General features: G+C 49.1%; 1 protein-coding gene across 8 annotated transcripts in view; it reads right to left on the reverse strand.

The window, feature by feature from the left end:
• Positions 1-24,036, reverse strand: part of GRAMD1B (GRAM domain containing 1B) — an 84,388-nt gene extending 60,352 nt beyond the window's left edge. For 2 of the 8 annotated variants that reach the window (XM_032133898.1, XM_032133893.1), the window contains exons 1-2: positions 23,163-24,032; positions 14,447-14,524 (exon numbers count right to left, since the gene is read on the reverse strand). In XM_032133898.1, coding sequence (XP_031989789.1) covers positions 14,447-14,524; positions 23,163-23,524 — 440 coding nt within the window. In that variant the 5' untranslated portion in view covers positions 23,525-24,032. Of the gene's footprint in view, positions 1-1,525; positions 1,803-14,446; positions 14,525-23,162 lie in introns of those variants that run through there. The other 6 variants (XM_032133892.1, XM_032133894.1, XM_032133895.1 and 3 more) reach the window with 6 other exon arrangements.
• Positions 24,037-24,487: the final 451 nt, after the last annotated feature.

Here is a 24,487-nt window from a genome sequence, read left to right on the forward strand (position 1 = left end):
ATTTTTTTTTCAGTACATTCACGCTAAGATGGTGCTTTAACACTCTAGGTCACACCTCCCTTTAATTAAAACAAAAAACTATAAAAAACAGGCACAGAGAAAAACAATTTTCAAGTGACTCTGTTGTTCCTGCCATGGAAAACGTCTGTTTTTCAACCCCGAAAAGACTGAGTTCTCCAAAATGCCACCACAAGTCCAACTGAAATGCTACAGACCCTTCAGCATCCTCAGTGGGATTTTTCTTTTTCAAGCCCTACAGCTTGAAGTGGTTTCATCAAATATAATGGTGAGGGCAAGTTCACCTTTATAAAGCAACACTCATCCAGAAGCACATCATACAATTTATTGACAAACACTTAAAAAACTCAAAACTCCATCAGCATCATCCCAGTCCCAGGGCAAAAACATCCCCAGCATCATCTCGGCTTCTGGGAAGTGGAATTGAAAAGGATGGAGCTGGAATAAATGTGACAGGGAAAACTCAGCTTGGGTTCCAGCTGAGACATGAGCCCTTCAGTCTGTGAACAGCTCCACTGGGGGGTTTAGCCATGGATTTCTAAGCCCAGGAAGGAGTTTCTCCCTGGAATACAGCAGGCCACATTGCCATGCTCGAGGATCCTGCCAGAGCAGCCTCAAAGTCAGGGAATGATAACTGTGAATGCCCTTCCCCACTCTTTGCAGGCCATGGCTCTCTCCAGCCATGCTGAGCTTCCTCACTTTGTGAGATAAAGCACCAGACACGTTTTGCAGACACATTCCCTGCACTTTAACCCCACTCTGATCCCAAGGAGAGTCCCTTCAGTGGCCAGGAAAACAAACCCTTGGCTCTGAAGGCACCGTGCCATGATGCTGAGCCATTCCGCGGTGACAGCCTGGTGCCTCCCAGGCGTCCCAGCCACTTCCACCTCGCGAACCCATCTGGATCCACCCAGCTCCACTCCCAGATTTCCAGGCTGCCAGCCCACAGGAAAGCAGAACCCACAGCCCGGCGAGAGCAAGCGGCACAGGCAACAGAGAAGCCTCACAGAAAAGGGTGGACGCATCCATAAGCTCGAATTACTTTCTCGCTTGACACTCCCCCGAGATCCTTTCCCCAAAAAAAAATTTAAAAAAAAACAGAGGCTGCCAGAAGGAATTTTTCCTCACACAACCGTCCCTGGGAGTGGAAAGCTGCCCCTAAAGCACCATCTAGTGTCACTCCCTCATTCAGCAGCCGAGCAGGCTCTGCCAGCATCCCTGTTCCCACCTCAGATGCCATGGAGGGACCACAAACCCCCCAGTTTCCCTCCCTCCCACCCTCGACCTCCGCCTCCAGCACCAACACTCCAGGATTTCCTCCAACCTCACGACTGTGGCCACTCTGTAACATCCTCCCAGGGTTAAACCCCATCCTCAGCCCAGCACTGGCTCTCCCAGCAGCAGGGAGGGTGGGCAAGGGGGACAGTAAAAATGTCGAGAGACAGAGTAAGAAGGTGCCAAGCGAAACCACTTACGCACAGTGAGGCCGGCAGCATTTCCATCCTACCTTTGCTGTCGCCATATCAGATGTCTCCATGCTTTCTGCTTGGCCTAGCAGTGAACAAGAGCACGGGGGAGAAGGGAGGGAAGGAGGAAGGGAGGGGAGAGAAAGGGAAAGTCAAAAGAGGATGAAGAACAACAGGCAAACAACTTGACAGGAGGATGAGAACAATGAAAGTCACTTAGGGGTTAGCCCCAAGCTCTCCCTTCTGCCCCCCAGAGAAGGGCAGAAAAAGCATCTCAAGCAGATGGCCCCAGGTTAGCAACTCGTTTGGAGCCTGGAACAAGACCTGAGTCACTGCCATGCCCCCAATTCCTCCCCCCTGCCACCACCCCAGGGTCGAGCAGGACGCTGAGGGACAGAGAGGACCCTCCTCCTCTTCCTCCTCCTCTTCCCAGCTTCCTTTCCAGGCTGAGCTCCTGCAGGGAGCCGGGGACCAACCCAGCTCGCAGCGAGCTGCTCATCCTCCCTCTCACTCTGCGGGAAGGGAGAGTGCCACCACCACCCCCCGAGTGGGCGTTTCAGGAGTCGGGAGGAAAGGGAGAAAAAGCAGGTGGGTTCTGGGCAGTGCACGGGTACAGGAGGAGTGCTCAGACACGAGGGGGAGGAAGGAAAAGAGTGAGGGGGGGGCAGGCAGGCGGGTGAAGCAGCGATGGTGCAGAACAGCCATACCAGAGACCATGTACAGAGACACGTGCGGAGCAGAGCGCCAGGTGGAGGCTCCTCGGCTGCATCCTCCTGAGCACACTCACCTCACCGAGCACTCACACACGATTGGGCCTGACCTAGTAACTCTTTGGTGCACGCTCAGCTCGGGCTGGAGGCATCAAAGCATCAGCTAAAGGTGAGCTCGGCGCCAGCATCAAGAGGCATCCGTAGCTGCGTGGCCCTGCCCGGATTGGCGGAGCACGGTGACTTCATGCCGCCCCATTCATCCCCCAGCTTCTCTCTGCCGGTCCTCCTGGCCTACTTTGCTCCAGTAAATCAGTCTGGAGCCTGTGAGCCAGCCCAGCCAGCCCAGGAACGCTGCTCGCAGCTCCCCAGAGCGCCCTGGCACCGGGCAGACGTGAGCAAAGCTGGCTGCGAGGGAGGCAGGGAAAACACTGCAGAGCTCAGTCAAATTAAGAGCCTCTGAGGGCGAGGAACATCACTGCCTGAAAGTGCTTATTCATCCCCCGGTGCTCAGGCGCACAGCAGGAGCACGCAGAGACCGGCAAATAAATTTAAACGCACCGAAGGGCAGCTCAGCCTCTGCAAAACCAAAGCGCTGCTGCTCTCCCGGGCACAGGCGTTTCACACACGCATCCCCAGGGAGCAGCCCCACGGGGGGGTAGTATATTTAATATTTTACAGCCCTGCCATCAGCCTGTGCGGGATGGAAACGGAACAAATGGCACTCTCCTGCAGAAGTGCAGAGGGTCCAGCAGGCTGGGAACAGGCAGCAATCAGCACCCGACCCACCCCCAAACGGGGCCATCAGCACAGAGAGCTCCTGCCTCGGCACTCAGGAAATGTCCGTTTTGCCATGCGTTTGTGCTGTGACGCGTTCATGCATGCTTGCACATACCAGAGCTGGCACACTGCACCTTTGTACTCAGAATACACAATCCTCGGGAAGAGACGGGGTTTAGATGGGATATTGGGAAGGAATTCTTCCCTGTGAGGGTGGAGAGGCCCTGGCTGTGGCTGCCCCTGGATCCCTGGCAGTGCCCAAGGCCAGGCTGGACAGGGCTTGGAGCAGCCTGGGACAGTGGAAGGTGTCCCTGCCCATGGCAGGGGTGGAACTGGATGGGTTTAAGGTTCCTTCTGTCCCAAACCATTCCCTGATTCCATTAAATACAACCTTATCAGGGATATAAAGCCCCTCTTCCGAACACTTATTTCAGCCTCCTAAGACATCAGTGCGGACACACAGATCCACAAACAGCACTTCCACACACAGTGGACAATCTGCTCCCCAATCCCTGTTCCACGAAGCCGCTGATGTCCCTGACATTTCTACTTCTGTGATTTTGTCCAAGTTCACAGCAGTGTGGGAGGGGAAAAAACCCACAACAGCTTCATGAAGGACTTTCAGCAAATCCTGAGCTAAAGAATCATAATTTTGCAACTCAGGAAAAGTTGAATTTCCACGTTTCAGCCTCTCTACAGCAGAGGCTCTCTGTAGTTGCAGCAGCTCCTGAACTTAAAAGCAAACAGGAAACATCTCCCGAGGAAGTCCAGTGTTCGGAAGGGAACAGCCCACTGTGAAATGCCTGAGCTCTGGGTAGGAATTCGAGGCTCTATAAATAGCCACAGCCATGGTTGTGTTAGCCCGGGGTTCCAGCTCATAATTGCCTCCAAAAGGATATCTTCAAAATTAGAAAACATTGCTTTTTCTAAGCATTACCTGCCCCTTCAAACAGTCACAACTCACAGCCAGCAGGGCATCCTCTGTGTGGCTTCACCCTCACCAGAGCAGCCTCACCTCTCCAAGACTCCCAGTGACTAAAAAATTCCCTTCTTCAAGTGCCCACGCAGTGCAAGCAAAGGGCTGAGGAGGCTCAGACAGATTAATTTGCCAGGAAAGGTGCATGACCTGCAGGCAGAGAATTCCACGTGCTGCCTGTGAGGCACCACTTCAGCCACACAGATTCTCCCATATGGTAAAAAAGGGAAAGGCTGCAGGAGTTAGGGAAGCAGCAAAAAACCAAAACAAACCCTTTGTGGGTCTATGAAATGCATGCAAAACAAAACCTGTTAGTGACAGAACCAGTGGGAGGGGAAATTAGAAAGAAATCAGGAAATGTTACAGGGAGAGAGAAAGAACTGCTACGGAGAATGTCAGGATGTAAGGAGGAGAGAGTTTCATTGGTATGCACCTCGGTTACAGGTGTACAGATCCCCGGGAAAATGTGGCAGGTGGGTAAAATCCTGAGTCCTTCCCGAAGTCAGCAGTGATCTGCAGCGTTACAGGGCAGAGCAGATGCCATCACAGCATCTGCCAGCCCGGGCACACCTCCATTTCCCTGGGAAAAAAACCTCAGCAGGGACTCCCTCTGTGCTGCAGCAGCTGGGAAGTCACATGAGGCTTCATTTCCAGAAAAAAAGAATATGCATTTCTCTCTCTCTCTGGGCATGATGGGAGCTGTAGTCCCATGGCCAGAGCAGGGAGTGCCCCGAGAGCCATTTCTGAGCGGTGACTGCAGCCTCTGTCCTGAGCAGCAACGTGGGGCTTGGGTCCTGGGAGGGAGAGGAAGGTGGAACAGCAGCACAGCACCTTCGGCTGCTTGGAATTAGAGAATGGAGAAAAAAAAACCCCTCCATCAAAAGGAGAAATAGAATTCCCTAGAGAGACTTGGGCATAGGAAGAATATTTGCATCAGGAGAATGAGGGGCAGCATCAGGAGGGCAGAGACACTGGGATGATTCAGATTGTAACTGCTGCTTTCTTGAGCAACATTATAAAAAAAAATCCTGCTTTCACACAGTCTTTTGGCTCTTTCCCTCCCCTCATTGTCCTGCCTGTTTGAACTCAACCTTCCTTTAGCCCGAGGTGGTGCAATAACCTCTCCCAGCCCAGCAAAGGCTCAGTCACTCTGAAAAGCTGGGTAGCAGAGGACTCTGTGACTCACGGCGTGCTCAGAGAGAAACTGCCCTTCTCGTTTTCTGGTGAATTCAAATGAAAGTCATTCCCTAATTTTTGCCTTCATTGCCAAGAACTTGCAGCCACTGTGAAAAGGCAGCAAGACGTCACTACCTTGGGCAGAAATATTGTGGCCTGATCATTTTTGCACTTAGAGACAAGGAGATTCTGAAATATCTCATGGCCTGACATAATTCCCATCACACCACAGCCCAACACCTGAACAGGACAAGAGTTTCACTCAGCATAATGCTGAACATGCAAACTGCCAAAATCAGAGTGCTTTTAAATGCCTTTAGACCTGTTGGAACTTAAGTCTTTCCAATCCATCAAGATAAATCTTTATATGCAGTCCAACAACCTGCAGTCCTTGGGTTGGCACTGCCTGACGGATCATCCATGGAGACACCGGGGAAACCAAACCTTCTGTTCCCATCTGGATCTGTGGGGTATCTCATGCAATATTCTATTAAAAAAATATAGAATATTTTCTTGTCTTGTCTTTTCCTTGTCTTTCTTTCCTGGTCCGGCCCTTCATTTGGGCAACAATTGGACCATTTTCACACAATCTCAGAGGGCCTCAGACAGGCTTAGTGGCCACACATCCCCTCTGAGAATGGGCTCCTTCTCTCTGCTGGGTACCGGACGGAAGGAGGAGCGAGCAGAACAAATCTGAATTAATCCCCTCAACCAGTTTCAGATAAAGGGGTGAAGAATGCACACTATGCTATTTTTTTGGCTTAAAGAATAAAAACCACTAGAGGGATGACTGCAGAGGAGGAGAAAGATCCTGAATCCTTCATTTCTGAAACCTGAGACAGAAGAAAGGAACTGAAAACAGGGGTCCAAGAACACAACTTGAGGCATTTCAGATCAGCACTGAGAACCTCCCTCAGCCCTTCTTGCATGTTCAGGGGCTCTCCCATCAACAACAGGGCAGAACAAGGGCTGGCAACAGGAATGCAGTGCAGAGGATGCCCCTTCCCCACAGTGGCACATCCCACAGAGCCACACTCCCTCGGGGAACCCAGAACCAGCCAGTCCTGGTTTCTCAGGACACTGATGGGTGGCAGGTGCTGCACAAAGCCTGAGCTCATGTAAAGAAGTCTAAATCTGGAGCAAAGATCCTTTTCCAGAGTAAAGAAATAATGAAATCTTACAGTGCTGGAAGCTCTGCCAGCCCCATATCCCCCAAACAGGCGCACATGCCCATGGCCTGGCATTGAAACAGCAGGAAGGGGCTCAGGAGAGGCAGCACACAGCAGCCAAAGGTTTGGGACTGGGCACTCACAAGGGAAAGGAAAGCAGGCAGCAGAGAAAGCTTAAGGGAGAGCATTGGGTTAAAGTTGGAGGAGAAGAGGCAAAGAAAGCAGAGGGGCTCAAGGACAGAGCGTGGCTGGTGCCATCCCAGTGCCTGACCTTGTTACACACACACCACCACCTCACCACCAAAATGCACAACGGATACTCTGCACAGGCCAGGGAGGGAATGGGTGGGGAGGGCAAGGAGAGGGCAGAGGAGAAGAAGAAAGGCAGAGGTCAGCAGCACTCACACGGTTACAGTCATCGGCAGGAAGGGGGGAGTCCCTCCCAGGCCAGCTCCCAGCAACCTGAGGGAGCGTCCCTTCAGCAGCAGGGGAGGAAACACTGCTGGATTCAAAGAGGATAAAATCCCAGCTGGGTTACACACGCACAGTGGGGCAGGGGGAAAAGCAGCACAGAGCCGTGACCTCGGAATCCAGCGTGGAAGGACGCAGTGCTGCCATGGAGGCAGCCCTGGGATGGCTTTTTGGGGTTGTTGTGGTCACTGCAGCCTGGCCCCAGAGGAAGCAGCAGTGATGAGGCTGATGAGAGGGCAGAGCTGTGGAGAGAGCTCCACAGAGCTGGAGCTGCGCAGGAGGCACTGGGCTCTGTTCTCTGCTCTCAGATTTCTCCCATCACAGGCAATTCGATTTTAAAGGAGCAGCTGCCTTGAAGCCTTTTGCCAGATGCACTGCTGCTGTGGGGTTAATATGCAGACAGCTGAGAGAATGAATTCTCTGTTGAAACAAAGAGAGTTGGAGGGTGATGATTACTGGAAAGAAATTCTCAAGGCCAGAATTTACCAACCTGACTGTCCACTACCACTGCCGCAGCTTTTCCCAGGTCTCCTGAAACAGGGGAGAAAAGACCTGGTGAAAAGTGTGGATGTTCAGCTCAGAAGGAAGCCAGGGCATGCCTTGCAGAGGTAGAATCCGTAAGAGGATGTTCCAGGCTCGTTCTGAATGGTTGGTACCTCCCCTTTTTGACTGCTGGCTGTGAAGTGTGAAGATGCACTTATTTCCCAAGGTAACCATTGCAAATCTTTTCATATTCCAAAGATTTACAGCACTAGAAGCCTGGAGCAGGCCATGATGAAGCATGTGTGTGCTGGCTGCAAAGGCAGGAAAGAGCTGATGTGTCCAGGGGCTCAAACTGAGAGCAATCTCTGCAACACAAGAGTAGGAGCATCCTTCACCAAACCACTGCAAAAGAACTCAAATTCCCAGTTCAGACCAGGGGAATTTTTCTGTTCCTACAGGGAATTAAGAAGAAATGCCCTGCAGTGAGCAGCTGCATTTCAGAAACAGCTGATGGCTGCAACCAAAGGCCTCCAAAGTCTCTGTAAGGACAGCAGCACAGGCATTCCAGCAGAAGGAAGCTATTCCCAGATCCCTTTCCACCACTCACAACCTGCCAGAGTCCCAGGGGAAGCTGAGGCAGCACCAGCGTGGCTCAAGAGCAATTTCTCCTCCAGCTGCTTAGGCAGAAGGATCAGCATCCCCCTGTGCCTTCAGCTTCCCTAAGCCAGGGCTGTGACCAGCAAAACTCCAGTTTACTGTGGGCCCAGATTCTCCAAAACTTGAAGTGGGAGAACAAAAGAAGATATGCTGTAAAAAATAAACCTTCTGTTTCTGCCCTCCAGCATCTGCCAGTCCTGTCTGCTGATTTATTGGCTCCACAGATGGGTTTGAACTCACTTATCCCTGCACTGTTTCTCCCCACCTGTGCATTTATCCTTTCTCTGCCCACTGCACATCAAACAAGTCACTATAAATGAGGAGATTTTGCCCCATCTCACCCCCAAGATTAAGTGAAGCTTGAAATCTTTGAGATTTTATTAAAAACAGAAGCAGATTGAAGCTGTAACAACCCAAGGGGCTCCTACCTTGAGACAGCCTTCTCACCTCACTGCTTTGAGTTAAAAAACCCCTGTAAAAAGGGAAAGATGGCAATTACTCCTCACAGACACCACAAGTAGCAGCTCCATCTGCTAACTCGACTCTTCAGCACAAGAAGAGACACTCCACGGTCCAGCTGGGATGTCTGACATCGTATTTTAGACTTTTATTGAGTGGATACACATTTCCACCTCCCAGGAAGTCTTCTGAGATGGGAAACTTCCCTTTTAAACTGGATTTTGGCTGCACGTGTCACAAAGGAACTACAGGACATGTTCTATTATGTGCATTCTCACCTATTATTTGTTTTCTCTATTGGTTAGACCCACAGATCGAGCTCTGTGCATCTAAGATCACTTTTTACTTCCCCTTAAACAGCACACCAGGCCCCAGAACACCCCCTAGGAACTTCTACACGCAAATAATATGAACAAAATATTTCTGTAACAACAGCAAACCGAATTTGCAACGATTCACAAGGAAAAGAGGTTAGAAAAAGGGGTCCTGAAGAGCTGCACCCCATCCCACCCCATTTTACTTGAGCACCACCTGTGTTTCACTGCCCTGCACTCAGCAGTCGCCCCACACAGGGTGGAACCAAGGGACAAATGCCCTTCCAGAGCTTTTCTTTGCAGCAGGAGCACCAGGCACACTCATGGCATGACTCACTTCTTGCTTTCTGATGACACCCCAGCTGAAATGTTCCCAGCACGAAGCAAGGTGGGTTCCTGTGACAGGCAGACAAAGAGGTGTTGCCCACACTCTGCTTTTTCCTGAGGGAACCTTGCACTCATTTCCAGCATCCATTCATTCTGTTATCAAGACATGGCTATAGTGCAGCTAAAACCCCCAAACCCTTCAGGTTTGGGCACATGCAGTAAGATTGGAAGGACAGTTATAGCCCCTATATAAGCCCCTAAATGCATCCCACACCCCCCAGCTCCAAAAGGCGTCCCCATGAGGTGAGGTGGGAAACTCTGACCTTGAGATTTAAAGCCAAGCCTGCAATGCAAATCCCAAAGCAGCCACTCCCTGCAGAAACCTGGCCACACAAACAGAATTAACAGCAGGCTGCCCAACAAACCCTCCCTTCTGTGCATCTTTGAAACCCCCAGCTCTGGCTGTGGAAAGGTGAAACCAGTTAAGTTCTGTGAGACTCTCTGATGGTTAATTTTATAGCAGAACTGAAGTTTCAGTGCTGCAACAGGAGCCCTCAATGGCCTTGTCTTTCTTTCCTGGTCCTGCCCTTCATTTGGGCAACAGTTGGACCATTTTCAGACCATCTCAGAGGGCCTCAGACAGGCTTAGTGGCCACACATCCCCTCTGAGAATGGGCTCCTTCTCTCTGCTGGGTACCGGACGGAAGGAGGAGCGAGCAGAACAAATCTGAATTAATCCCCTCAACCAGCAGCCCTGCTCTCCACAGCCAGTTGGCACCTCACAGCAAGGGCTGCTTGGGAAACAAGCCCTGAGTGGGGCGTGGGAGCAGGGGAACAAGGCTGACGTGTGAACCGTCCTGCACCACGGGCACTGCCTCACTGCAGGGCTCGCTGGCAGAGGTGTGAGCAAAACCTGGGCACTGCCAAGGGGGTGAGCTACACCAGGAAACTCAGGGAAAAACCTTTGGGTCACTCACACCAAGCTGCAGCCCCCAGAAAGCATCTTGTCTGCCTCTTCTCCACCATAATATTCCGAGAATCCCAGCGTTCGCGGGACACATGGGGTGACCATTGCTTCAGGCCTGAAGGTGAAATGCAGTTACACAGCTGCAAGTTCTGCTCTTGGGAACAGGAAGGGAGGGGAAGGGGCCTGCCCAGTGCCTCAGAGAAGGAGAAAGAGGGACATTAAAACACCTCTGCACCTCCTCCTCGTGTTCCTGAGCATCACGAGTGAGTGACGCAGTCGTGCGAGGTCTGTCAGGCCTCCCCTGCGCTCAGTGACAGGCAAAGCACAGCAGGGCTGAGCTAATCTTGGCTAAAACCAGTCCAGCAGAGACAGAACTTTCAATAAAAAACCAAAAACGAACAGTGATGGCATCTGAGGAACAGGGAGCATGTGGTGTTTTCATTCACTGACTGCCAGTGGCCAGGCTGGCAACTCAAGGGGAACAGAGCTGAGCTTAAGCTGCTCTTGTCAGCCAGAGGTGAGGGGGGCAAAAAAGAGACATAATCTAAATATTAAGCATCTTTCTTACCAAAAAACCAACTTGCAGCATTCTGGTCAAACTCCTGTTTAATATTAAGTCCAACTGACTCAGAGTTTGGAGCTAGATCCAAATCCAAACTCACTTTAGAGTTACTGCAAAAGCATAAGGGTCTGCTCAGGGACCCTGTGAGAGCTCAGCAGCCTCCAAGTCTTGTCCAGAACACTTTTTAAAACTTCCCTGAGGATGATCCCTCCATCTGTGAGGGATAAAAGCTCCTCAGGGATCTGAGTGGATCAGGACCCTTCCTACCAAGGGTCTGTGCTGGATCTTTGCAGGCACAGGGGCTCAGAATGTTGTGCCAAAAGGAAAAGGACACAGGGAGGAACATGCAGCACAAGCAAGCCCTAAGGACATAAATAATATGGAATTTATCCCGTTTCAAACTTTCATCTCTTTTCTGCTCTTCCTACAACTTCCTGGGAAAATTCAAGCAGCCAACAGAATTTCTTCCACTTGTCTCTGTGGCAAGCTTTTCCCTAATTCCCTTGAAAGCTCTCTTGTGGATTTTGATCCATTATTTGAGAAATCTTTATTAGATTGCTCAGAGCAACAGCCAGCCCTGCAGGCCTGGAACTGCAGAATCAGGAGATTTGGGAACTAAGATAAGATGCAGGAAATATCAAAGACAGATCTTAAAACTAACTGTGCACTCCCACTTCCTCCACTAGATATGATCTCTATGTAAATAATTTGAATTTACAGCAGTGTCAATGTAAGTCATTTTGATTTATTTGGTCGTTTGTGTAAATAATTTTTTTATTATCTCTTGTAAACTGCCACTCACTTCCCTCTCTTCCATTTCCAACCTCGTGCTTTTCCTCTCTTCAACAGTTTGTCTCCTCCTTAGGCTGAGTCTAAGGACTGATTTTTCCTCTGGTTCAGTAGCTCAACTTTTAATTAAAACACACTTTGCACCCTTAAACCCAATGGGTGCCCTGGTGCCATGACAAAGAACAACTCCTTGGATCAAGCAGGGACAGGTTCATGAATTTGGGGTTAATTTGGTGAAAATTCAAGGTAACTCATGCATAACTTTGTCTCCTTTCAGTGATTATGGGGTCTATCATGTGCACGCACCTCATCCAGATCTGTGGCTCCATCCCAGCCTTACCCACCCTTGGAGTTATTTTAAGTCAAGCACAATTATTTGGACCCTCTAGCTCAGCTCTGCCTGAATTTGTACTTTCGCAGTTGCTGAGTTTTTCAGCATCTGAGCTGCTCAGACTTAATTCACCACCTCTGTTTTCCTGTGAGGTAAAAAAGGAATTCTCCTGATTTCATAAATAGCGACATGAAGTGACTCACCCAGGCAATCAGCACGCAAAGAACTGAGCCCTAAATCCACACAAAACCTCTTTCCAGCACATCCCACTAAATTCTTCCTTCTAAAAATACCCATAAAGGACATTTTTTGCCCCAAGATGAAGTTTAACTCCCTCTCAGCATAACCCAGGCACGGCAGAGACAGGATAACTTACATGGATTTGCAGAGGGAAAGCTTTTTCCTCAGGGAAGAGACACAGGGGTGGCAGACCTGCCTCACCACTGTGCCACAGGACGCCTTGCCAGGGTAGGGGTTCTGGACCATGGCAGCACTTCCCAGCCCTGCAGCCAACAGCAGCACTCCCACCTCCACAGATGGGGTTGCCAGAGAGCCCCAAATGCAGCCAGAGCAGGGCAGAATGTTCAGTCTTCTCCTAAAACCTCCAGGAGATGGAGCGTGGCCCTTTGGAAATCGCTCACTGAGATGGGAACTCCCCCAGCAGCACCTTTGGTGAAGATCCTGCCTGTGAGGATCCCAGCCATCCCCAGCTGCGTGTTCTTCATTTTTTTCATCTCAGAATCAACTCAGCAACTCAGCAGCCCTTTGCTTTTGGCCGGGGCAGCTTCTTTCAGCACGGTCCCAGCTGTCCTGAGGCGCGTGCAGCTCGTTCCCTGCTCTGAGCTTCCCTCTTTCTGCTCCTGCCCTCCTCTGGGATGCCAGGGGCAGCGTGCCAAGGCAAGGTGCACCTCCCAGGGCACAGCACGTGGCTCCCTGCCCTCCTTTCTGCTCACACCCTACGGGACTGATGAAATCCTGGGCGGTTGTGGGGTTTTTAGGGGGTTTTTTAAGGAGCTGATGTACAATGGTTAATTGATAAGTGACCAGAACTGCCTTGGAGTTCTTCAGAACAGAAGCTCAGAGGTCCAAACCTGTGCTTGGAGGATGTTTTGTTACTGGTCAAAAAAATACCACCGTAAAAGCAGCAAAAAAACCCCCAAATCCTCCTCATTCAATTTCTGGGGGTCTGAAAGATTGAAGATGCCTCAGAAACAACCTTCAGCTGTGTTATTTGTAATAGCAGACAGCAAGCTCTCAAAGGCTCTGTCAGCCTTCTCACTAATTCATGTCCAGCTTACGTTAAAAGGTGTGTTTGAGTTATTTTTTGGTGAAGTTTCAGGAGCACAAACCACCAATATCCAAAGGAGGAGTGTGCTAGTGGATCCTGAGGGAATTACATCAGCAAATGAGGAAAAAACCAGCAGAAAAGGCAATTTACTATCCCTCACATGGATAATTCTAGGATCCATGAAAACAGAAGTTAATTGTAATTAAATTTAGGCAGCAGGAATGTTGCTGGTCCCAAATGTAAGAGGTCAGTAGGCTCAGCATCACCTTGGCTCTGCATAAATAGTTTTGAGATCTGACTGCTGCTGAAATCTGCCCCTTCCAGCCAGGAAAATATTGTTATCACCAACCTAAATGCTCCCTTTAAAATACATCTGAAACAGGCAGCACTTCCAAATGATGCCCTGCTGCTACACCCAGAAATGTATTAACAAATCCTAACCCTGTTTAACCGATGGAATTCCAGCTCCAATGGAATAACAGCACATCACACAGAGGTGATGCCCTCATAACCCCCCTGCTTTGCTGTCCCACTCTTTATTTCCTGGCTGCAAACAGTCACCTGTCAGTCAATTAGGGATGTTTTGTTAATTAGTCTGGACTCCACAGCCACGGGAAGATGGATAAGTGGCGTGAAACAGAGAGGAAAAGGTGAGATACAAATCCCAAGTGCTGATTCTGAGCCAAAAAACTCACTGTAACCCCCTATAAATCACAAGATCAGTGAGTAAAATGCAGCTTAACCCCACAGAGAACCCCAGAAACCCAAATCCAGCTGCATCCAGGGATATTTGTAGGGAAACAGCCCTGCAGGATCTGCCCCAGGATACAAAGGCAGTGACAACTCAGGACTCACAGTTCATGCCCAGTACAAGAAAACTCAGCAGTTTCAGGCTCAAAAGTTGACCTACAAGATACAGCAAAACTCCTCATCATGTGGCTCTGAGCAAAGCAACATTCATAAATCATGCACCAGAATAAACAACAAAAATCGGTTTTCAACAGCTTTTGTGCCAGTGCTGCAGTCTGAAGCAGTCATTAATCAACCCCAATGAAAGCTCCTTCTGGAACTTCACAGCAGCTCTCACCCAGCTGCTGCACACACATTCTTAGACTCCAGGACGGTCACACCACTTCAGAAGTGAATAAAACCAAGCTCAGTGGTGTCTTTGCTGAGGGCAGGAGCCACATAGGAAACTCCAGCTGTGTGTTTTGAAGGATCAGAGGCGCTAATCACCAACACACAGCAAGTCTGATGAAGCTGCTACAGCAGCTGGAGTTTGGGGAATGAGCCTCAAAAGAAAACTCAGGCAACTTCAGGGGCTGGGTGCATTGTCCCACTTGAAAGGTGATGGAAAATGCAGCTTTTTAGACATCAGTATGACCAATTTAAATCACATTTGTTAAACAGCTCTGAGAAACACAAAGAAAATAAATCAGGGCCTCGACCAGCTCAGCAGGTGCCATTCCAGTGAGTGGTCCCAGCATAGCCCAGGCACAGACTCACCTGTCCTCACGCATGAAGGGGCTCAGGAACCGGGCAGAGTCATCGTCGTGGCTGCTCTGCTGGCTGCTCTGCTGGCTGCTGCAACACGAGACAGGGACAGTTAGAGCTGGGGAACCTCCTGGGAACACTCAGCTTTAAATCCAGATGGAGGAAAACATGGACAGAGCTGGGGAACCTCCTCTGGAACACTCAGCTTTAATCCAGATCACAGAAAACAGATCTTTGTGACCTGTGGAACACTCATCTTATTTAATCCAGATCACAGAAAACAGATCCTTGTGACCTGTGGAATGCTCAGCTTTAATCCAGATCACAGAAAACAGATCTTTGTGACCTGTGGGACGCTCAGCTTTAATCCAGATCACAGAAAACAGATCTTTGTGACCTGTGGAACACTCAGCTTTAAATCCAGATCGAGGAAAACACAAGGTTCACACTCCACATTTGGGGGTTGAAAAGAGAAAACAGAAAAGAGGCTTTAAGTTTCTATCTGATTCACAGCTGGCACGAGGGTTTGGAGTCTCTTCATCTCAGTGACACGCTCCTGAGAGCTTTCCAGAAGGACCAAGTGACCTTGCACATCACCTGGACAGCCTCTCATCGTTTCTTACAGTCAAACATTCCAACACCAAACTGCTGGGTGTTTGTACCCGCCCCAGTGCCAGGTAGAAGTAGAGAAGAGAAGTTAAAACCAACTTTTGAAGTGGCCAGTGGAGAATTTCTGGTGAGACTTGCGAGCGGAGCCCACAAGATGTCACTCTCCCCCCTGAAATGGGTGTTGCGTGGGCGATCATTGCATTCCCTGCAAATTCACCCTGGGGTTCGCCTCACTCCCCTCTGGCAGCTCCAGGGGCTCCTCAGGATTCCTGCTACAGCTTCGTTTCCTTGCAAGAGCTCTCCTGCTGAGCACTGGTAGAGCTGATTCTGCCTCCAGGTGAGGCTGGAGGTGTTCCTGGGCGAGATTGAATCTGCTCTGCCTGGGTACCGCTGGCTCTGAAATCCTGGTAAACCAGCAGCACAAACTTGTCTGCGAACTCAGACTGGGATAAATTTCTCTGTTGGTAGGATCTAAATTGTTAAATAAAACTAGTTCAGGTCTGTGTCACACACCTGCAGTCACAGCTTCTGCTGCACTGAACACACACCTGCACAGCACGTTGTCCAGAGGCACAGAAACATAAACATGAGACAAAAAACCCCACCAAATGACATCTTTTCGTTCTAAAGAGCAACAATTCTTATCCAGTAACACCTATTTTGGGGAAAACAGTACCAGAACTGCAAATAGCACATTTCCATGAAGTGCACTTGGTAATTAAAAAAAAGATAAAGGGACAGGTTTTCTCTTCCGCCTTCTGATAAGAGTTTTTGCCAAAGAATTTGCAGTTTTCTGCAAAGAATAAAAAGCCAACGAATCTTAATTTCATTCAACATTTTTCTCAACCACCTTTATTTTGACCAGCTGCTTCTCTGAGGCCTTTAAGGGCTCCTATGACCTTTCTGAGAACACAGCACCTGTCCTGGGGACACATTTAGCATTTGGGAGACATCACCTGGCATTGTCCCCTATTTCTGCCCGTTCAGAGCATGAGACAGAACACTGTCACTGTTCTGAGAGAGAGGAGAGTAGGCTGAAGCTTTCAGAAAAAGCTAATTAGTGATCAATAGTTATAAAAATCCTCGGAAAACCAATACAGAAATCAGCCTCTGAGGCTGGGCACAGGAAAGCACAAAACTCCTGCAGTAAGGGAATAAGAGTTCTGGATTGGCTCCAAGCTGTAAATCAACAGCTGGGTAAGAACGATACATTCCCGAAAGCAAAGAAACATTTTTCTTGCACTTCTGAGCTTAATTATGGCCCAGTGAACTGGGAAAGAGCACAGAGGGAACCACATTTACCCTCCTCTGTCCAAGGAATTTCCCCCTTTTGATAAGAGGAAGCATTGGATTTCTATTTCTATAATTTCTTGCTTCTGCATAGAAAAACCCTCCCACCACACTCTGCCACCTCAATTCAGATGGAGCAGATGTAACTGGACTTACCCAAGGAGAATTCCCAGTCTATCCCAGCCCAGCAATGCTGGGAATACCATGTGAAAATTCCCTGTGGGACAGCCAGGATGAACCTTAGACCTGTTCCTGCTCATCCACCTATTAAAGTTCACATTTCAAATGAAGGTTTAAAATTTAACAGAACCCAGGTATTGCAGCTCATTGAAATACAGCACCTTAGCTCAAGATTATGAGCAATTAAAAACTCGGAGAAACCACTTTTTACCCACTTGTCTCTCCAGCACGAGCTGTTCACTGCAAGAGCGCTTTGCATAAAACTTTGTGAGCTTTTCACACAAAATAAAATAAAATAATTTCAGCCTTCTGGTTATGGGGCAGCAAAGTTGTTAAATTCACTGAAATGCTCAGAGTGGTTGAAATGCAGAGCCTGTTGTTTAATGATGACTTTCAGTCCATTTAAGGATAACCTGCTATTAAGTGCTCCTTTGGAACGGTATAATGACAATTCAGCTGTGTTGTGAAGTAAGAATAAGAAAGGTGTGATTTGTGCTGAGGAATAACATGGAAAGGAGTTTTCAGACAGTTTTGTATCCACAGAGAAGGCCAAAAGCTGCATAAAACTCTCAGGAAATCAGCAAAACAAGCTTATCTCATTCCAAAGCTCAGCAGTGATAAACTTGAATTTGGACAAGGCTTAAATCTTTGGGTGCATAAGCCCAGGATGTCCCTCTCATTCTTACAACTTCTAAGCCCATAAAAATACTTCCAGGTTTATGCCCTGTGGTTTTTCCTTGGTTCTCATGCAAACCCATTACTTATTACTTTAGAAAGTGAAGAAAAACCTTAAACACAGATTAACCAGGCCTTTTAACAATTAAATCTTGGAAGATTCTGCTTCCAGCACTCCTCCACCGAGCGGCTTACCCAGGTAACCCAAGTACAAAAAAAACCCCCATTTTTCTACTGACTACACCCAGGTGTTCTGATCACACACACTTTGTTTGAGTCAGGAGATTTGAAGATGCTGCTGTGCCTTAAATATTTAAATATTTCTCTTGCACTTGGGAAGGGTTAAAAGGGGCAGGACGGCCGAGTCCTCTCCTCTCACACCACATTCATTTCACAAAGGAGAGCATCAACACCCACCTCCCCAGCAGTCCGGACAAGCCCTTTCACCAACATCTTATTTACCAAGCAACAGATGCCTTGAATGGGAAGCAGAATCCGTGGAAAACCACTGTGATAAGGAACATGGGAATTAATTGTTAAATTCCATCGGCAGGCACAGTGCAGGGCACAGATCTCGGCAAATATTTGCTGACCAGATAAGATCAACAGCATTTCAGTCCCAGGCTGTTTGTAAATCGATCAGTTTTGATACTCTCGGGTGACCGGTCACCCTAAATCACACAAATACTGAAAGGCAAATATTTTAAAAGAAAACCACAAACTACTGCACAAAGGCAGTGAGATTCAGCCAACAAAAATACCCGGGCTGGTGGAATTCACAGTCACTTGGCACAGGTTACCATAAACAAGTGGCAGAAGATCGAAGTCGCAGCAAACAGCACATCAGCACTCCCAGGAGACAGGGAAAAAATCACTTTTTTGGGAGCACTTTAGGCCTCATTTGAACATGCAGGCTCAAAAAGCAAGAAGTTACATTAATACTGAGTTGCTACCAAGCCATCGCTGGGGTGGTCTCACATTTCAGACTACAAGAGACACCACATAAAGGGAAGTTTGTGCTCATGGGTTTTCCAAAGCCGCCAAAAGCAGAGAACAGCAGCTGCTTCCCTCAGAGATGCACAGCTTTCCCCATGTGATATTTCTCTTCCCAAAAACCTCAATTAACCAGCTCCAGCTACAAGCAGAACACGGGGGGGGAAAAAATGCATTTGCCTCTTCCATGATGAAATCCCAGTGGAGCCATCAGTTCCTCCCACAAATAAGATTTTAATGAGAATTTTAGCAGAAATGAGCAAGCCCAGTACACAAGCACTTCCCAGTTCTTGCAGCAGCTTGCTGCGCTGGCGAGAGAGGAGCAGCCCCACTTCCTCCCCCCAGAGCCACCACTGGAACGTGGAAGTTCAGCAAAGCCCGAAAAACTGAGAACTGCAAAACTCAGAGCGGCATCATTCTCGGAATGCCCAAAACCTCACCCCACCAGGGCTGCCCAGAGCTCTCCCACCACCCCAGCACAGGGCTGGAGCAGCTCCCTTTCACCAGGAAACACCTCCATGGTATTACCTAAAGGCTCAGATCGCTTTTCCATGACGGGAGAGGCCCTGTAGCCTTTAATCTTGCAGCTTTTTGGTTTTTTACTTTTCACAGTCAGCAGTTTCTTTGGGGGGGAATCACATCACTCAGGTTTTTTTTCCTCTAGAAAATGCCACAATATTTTTCACACGTGGTGGAGTCAGAAAAAGGGGAATGACCATTAATTTATTCCCAGAAATATTTAGAGTGCATTTCAGTTTAATTAAGGAAAGCAAAAGCATTATGGACTACTTGAAATTAAAGGCTCGTTTACCTTTATAAGCCAATTCAAAATAGCTAAGTCACCTATTTGTAAATGATTTTTAGCTCAAGTTCCAACAAATCTGCAGTTCACAGTTAACTGATGTATCTCACTGGAGTGACCAAGAGAAAGGTTTTTAAGGAAAAAAAAATATAATTTTTACCTCTTTCCACCACAGAATGTGAAGGGAAGCAGCCTCAGAGCCCAGTGCTGAGCAATGCTGGAGACTCTCCCCTCATTTGTCCCACACTACGAGATAAGTTATCAGGATTTCATCTGAAAAACCTCCACAGTTGCGTGGCTGGCAGCTCAAGAAACCTCCAGCTCCTCGGCACAGACACTCTTCTGAGCTGGGATGGAATTCATCTAATAATACCCTTCATTTTTAATGTGTTAGAGGCATTTTAGGACTCAGACAAGTCTTTCCTTTTGGGTGAGCCCACAGTGAGTGTCAGACTTTCCAGCAGAAAACCAACCTGAGTAAATTCATCTATAGAAACGTCAAAAGCTGCCCCCCACTGATCCAAAGTTTTGCATCTTTTGAAGCACCAACATTTCATCCTTAACCAATCCCGATCTTAGGCCAAGGGGAAAGCTGTCCTTAAATTTAAGCCTGAATGATCTACTCAGAAGTTCTTGCCCAAAAAATCTCATGCAGGTCCTGAAATTACAAGCAAGGGTGGCTTGGAGAGGTAAATAATAAATTAAAGCTGATCAACTCCCTTATGCCCACATCAATAATGGACGCAGACTGCAGGCACAGCAGAATGCCACCAGATTGCCTCTGAAGAAAGAAACATCATCGTGTCTTAATAAAAAAACTGTGCATCTGTGCGGGGTTCGTGGTTTAGAAAGCTGTGTGCAGGTAAATAACTTCATCGCCTGGCTGGCAAAGGATGGGTGAGGGCACAGGAGAAGTTGTCTGTGCCCCTTATGAAAATCATTCTATTTATCATCTGCACAGCAGCCTTGAGGTTTGGATCATCATTCTTCTGAGCAAGGACACGTTCCAGGGACAGTCCTACCCCCAGGAATTGCCTTCCTGCTCTCTCACCTTGAACAAAGCTGTGTCAGGGGCAGGAAAGGCTCTCCCAGCCGTCCCTGGGGTTCAGTGGAAGGAAAGGAACAGCCTCCCTCCTGCTCCAGCAGCTTTTAGAGAACCAGGAGGTCAACACACCTCCCAGTTATCCAGGCTGTTAAAAACTAACCAGCACGTTGGAGTTTCCGGAGGAGAAAAGCAGACCTGGAGCATTGCAGACAGCGTTTGGAGCGCTGAAAGAGTTTGTTTATTCACTTGGATGCTCGCTGTATGCTAATGGTCACAGTGCTATTGCTCTTGCTCGGGGCCATGTGAGCAGAGCGAGGAGCAGCTCAGCCGGAGCACAGCCTGCTCTCTCTCAGCTGCCAGCTTTCCCGGGAAAACCCTGCCACCGAACAGGTACCTGGCCACAGAACGGGGATAAAAGTCACCAGGCTCCAAAAATGAAATTCCAGCAGCTTGGTAGCAACTCAGCCAGAGAAATGGAGTGTAGGTGCTGAAAAGGCTGGCAGAGAAATTTTCCTGTATTTTACAGCTGCTTGTCAGTCTCCTTTCTCACGAAAGCTAGCTGTAAACAGTAGTAGAGGGTTTTTGTAAACCAAGACTTTATCTCACAGGTGCAAGCTTGTTATGCACGGTCTTGTTCTCCACACTGAAGAAAATACTGTGAAACAGGCGTCGTAGCATTCAGCCAATCACTCTGGGAGGTCAAGCACCCAATAATGTCATTTCTCTATTGCGAACCAAGTTATATAAACGAGGTGATAATTAATTAAATAATGCCACTTATCCTGGACTTGAATTCCATGTCGTTCTTCGAGCCATCCCTGCAGATAACAGTGACAACGGAGCAACGGGGAGCAAACTGTGTTTATTTTTATTTCCCCAGTGGGAGCCACGGCCTGATGGCTGCTCCCTTCACCAGCTGGAATTTGGGAATCTGAATATCCTCTCTCATAAGATACCTGCACTCCTAGGACAGGATAGCACACGTTGGGAATCCCTGTGACACCTGAACAGGCCAAGCATCGTCACTGTCGGAACCCCGAGCCAGGGCTTGGTGGATGAACTGCTGCACAAAACCCTTCAGCCTTCAGCACAGTTGTCCCTGCTGCCCCTGAACAAATGCATGGCACAGAAGTGACATTGGTAGCATCTGTCACGAACAGCAGTGGCACAAGAGAGCAGCAGCAGGACAGAGCAGGTGCTCTCCCTGACCAATCTAAAGCAGGAGAAGCAAACAGGCAATCTCTGTTTTATAGCAAAACAGCTTCTTGCTCTAAAAAGGTTAGATTTCACTCGGGGCACAGCGAAGTTTACCCCTCGTCTCTTTCAAATTATTGCCACAAAACCCCTCAGGGTTTATCATCCTTTCCATGGCCAACTCCCCACAGATTCTGCTTCCTCTGTGCTGTTTTCTGCTGAGGTGTGAAAGCCCAGGGATGATCTCTGCACTCTGCCAGCCCACAGGCTCAGCACAGTGCCCAGCAACCGGGCTTTTCCATCTGGGCTAGGAAGGGAAAAATTCCATTAGGAAACTCCGTGTTTCCCATGGCAGAAGGGGTAGATCTGGAGCCGGCTGCACATGAAGAGAGGAGGTGGCTTTGGTATGCTAATGTCACCTGATCCATCCACCACTTCACCTTTTTTCCCCATCACTGCTTTGAAAACATCACCAGGAAATCTCCTGGAGATAAATAAGCAGAAAGTTGTCAGCATGACTGTGTAAATAACATGTGTACAAGGAAACTTGGTTCTTTCTTCTGCCTTCACACCAAAAGAAACGTGTCTTGGCCTGCCTGAAACACATCCACCATCAATAAATCCAAACGAAGTCCTTCAGCTGAAGGATTGGATCCTTCATCCTCTGAACTTCAGACCTTAACTTCAAGATTCTGACACTTCAGCACGTACCTCATGCATTATCTTTCCCATTTTGTATGCTGTGCCTGAATCCCTACCTGTACCACCACAGTTATGTAAAAATCAGAAATGTTTCTCAGCCAAGAGACATTTTGCAATGTTAACTTGCTGAGAGGAATTACCAGCTCCTCAATGGCATGCATTCATTGATGAAAGTTCTTTAAAAATTAATAAGCTGACAGACTGACCTTGTTAAGGGACCTGATGCAAGAAGAATTATCACATAATCAGAGTGGGTATTAAAAGCTCTGCCCTGTAAACACTCAAGGACCACAGCAGGCAGTGAGTCAGTGTGGTTTGGTGGGTGCAGAAATGCTAAAGGTTTCTCTTTTTCTGGAAGTGCAGCACATCCTTTAAACATAACCCCACAGATCAGCTGCACGGGAGCTGCGAACAGTGGAAGGAAACTTGGCCCACACTAAGCCAGCCTAAGGATTTATAGAGTAGTAATTTCTTGGAGAAATCCTTAAAAAGTGTCTTGTGTATTTGGGGCCTTCAGGAAAGGCAGATTGTTCCCGTGCCCTGTTAAAGGAAGGATTAATCCCACTGCATGCGGTGTGCCCTGCAGAGGGTTACATAAGGTGCAGCGTTATCTCCGTGTGGCCACACAACACAATGCCTGGGCATTCATTCCCCGTGTTGACAGGCTCTTGGAGGTCTTTGGGAATGATTTGTGCCCTTTTCAGCCAAAGGACTGTGTGACTTTCAGGTCTGGAAAGCTGACAAGGACCGAGCCCAGACACCTTGACACACAGACCCTCTGGGCTACTTGGTTTCTCTCTCTTGTCTTCTCTTCTCTTTGTCCCAGTACTGAACTAAGGATATCAAGGAAAGTCTCAGCGGTGGGAATGAGCATCACCTAAAAGCACTGGCAAAGGTTTGGCATCATCACTCCTGTACAGGTAATGCCAGCAGAGAGGTCACTCCTCTCTCTCAGGCTCTCCTCAGGACACCTTAGTGAAGTTAAATCTTCTCACCCACGGGCTCTGTGTCGCCTGGAGGACCATGAGCAAGGACAGACCCTTGCCCTGCTGTTCCCAGAGAACATCGGGCCATTTGCTCTGGCACCAGCACATCCAACCAACACCATGACACATTCCAGCCAACAGGCGAGGCCAAACTCCAGGAAGAAGCACATCCAGGGGAACAGCAGACCCTTCCTGCCTATTTTGGACAGCATCACCTTGTGAGCAGGGAAGGGGAGCGGCCAGAAAACCTACCTGCTCTCACTGTACTCCTTCTTCTCTCGGACGCGCAGCCACTTCCGAAGGAGGAAGCGCTTGCGGCGCGGGGAGGCACTGGGAGTGGAGCAGTTGGACCAGGGGGTGTCCTCGTCACTGGAGGGGGTGATCTCAATGGATGGGAGCTGCAGGTATTCCTTGCTGGAAGAAGGAGAATCCTGGTACCTGACGGCCTCCAGGCTCTGCTCCTGCACGTTCTTCATCCGCCTCATCTTGAAGCGCTTCCTGCGCAGGGTCGGGGTGGACGAGCTGGACCAGGCGCAGCCGCCCTCCAGCACCTGCCGCTCGGGGACTCGCAGCGCCGGGAGCTGCAGGGTTTCTGTCATATTGGCAGCTGGCATCAGACGCCCTTTCTCCTTCTGCTCCCACCCCCCAGGCACTCTAGCTCTGATCTCGGTGTAAACCACACCACAAAGCCACAACTCGCCTTCCTCCTCCCTCCTCGCTCTCTCTCCAGCACTGCGCTCCCTCTCAAGCAGGAAACCTCATGTTCTTCACGTGCTCTCATTTAACAACCAGCGGGGTGGGGAGGGGATGTCCAGGACACAGACATGCCACAAGGGAAGCCAGTTTCAAGTTTCTTTCCTCCTTCTCTCCTCTACAAAAAGTCCCTCCCCTGCCCGGTCTCTCTCCAAGCAGGTTTAGCACTGACCCCAAGCAATGGCTTGGCCGGGTTTCAGCTCCCCTCCCCAGCCCCCCTTTGCCTTCTGTTGGCTCAGGAAAGGAAAAGTCTCCTGGGGCTGCTCTAGGAAAACTCGGCCGTGGTTCTTCTCGAGAGACGAGGCAAGCATGGAGTGGAGCGGCGTGGAGCTGTGGGGAGGGCAGAGAGAGAAACAGAGGGAGGGGGGGAACAATGCTCGATAAAAATCAGGAAAAAGAGTAGCAGGAGCAGCATGTTCTGTTTCTGTAGCGGGTGAGACGCGCGGGCAGCTGTCGCAAGTGTAACCGCGCTCCTAATCCCGAGAGACAGGGTTTGTGTTACCGAATATGCTGCTGCTACCAATCCACCGAATGGAAAAGGGGGAAGGAGGGGGAAGAGCCTCCCGGAGGAGCCAATTGGGCAGGGTTGTCCCTTTTGTCCCACCTTCCTGCTCAGCCAGCCCACCCCGAGAGGAGGCAGCCAGCGAGCCTGGGCTTTCAGCCTTCTTACACAATAATTTCTCTTTTTTATGTGTGGTTTGGTTTTTTGTTTGTTTTTTTTTTTTTTTTTGTCCCCATTGACTGCTCACAGAGAAGCCGGAGGAGGAGGGGGATTGAGGAAAAAAGCAGCAGCAGCAGGTGGCACCAGAACTGGTCGGGCTTTT

Source organism: Corvus moneduloides, chromosome 25, assembly GCF_009650955.1.
Source record: "Corvus moneduloides isolate bCorMon1 chromosome 25, bCorMon1.pri, whole genome shotgun sequence".
NCBI classification, from domain to species: domain Eukaryota; kingdom Metazoa; phylum Chordata; class Aves; order Passeriformes; family Corvidae; genus Corvus; species Corvus moneduloides.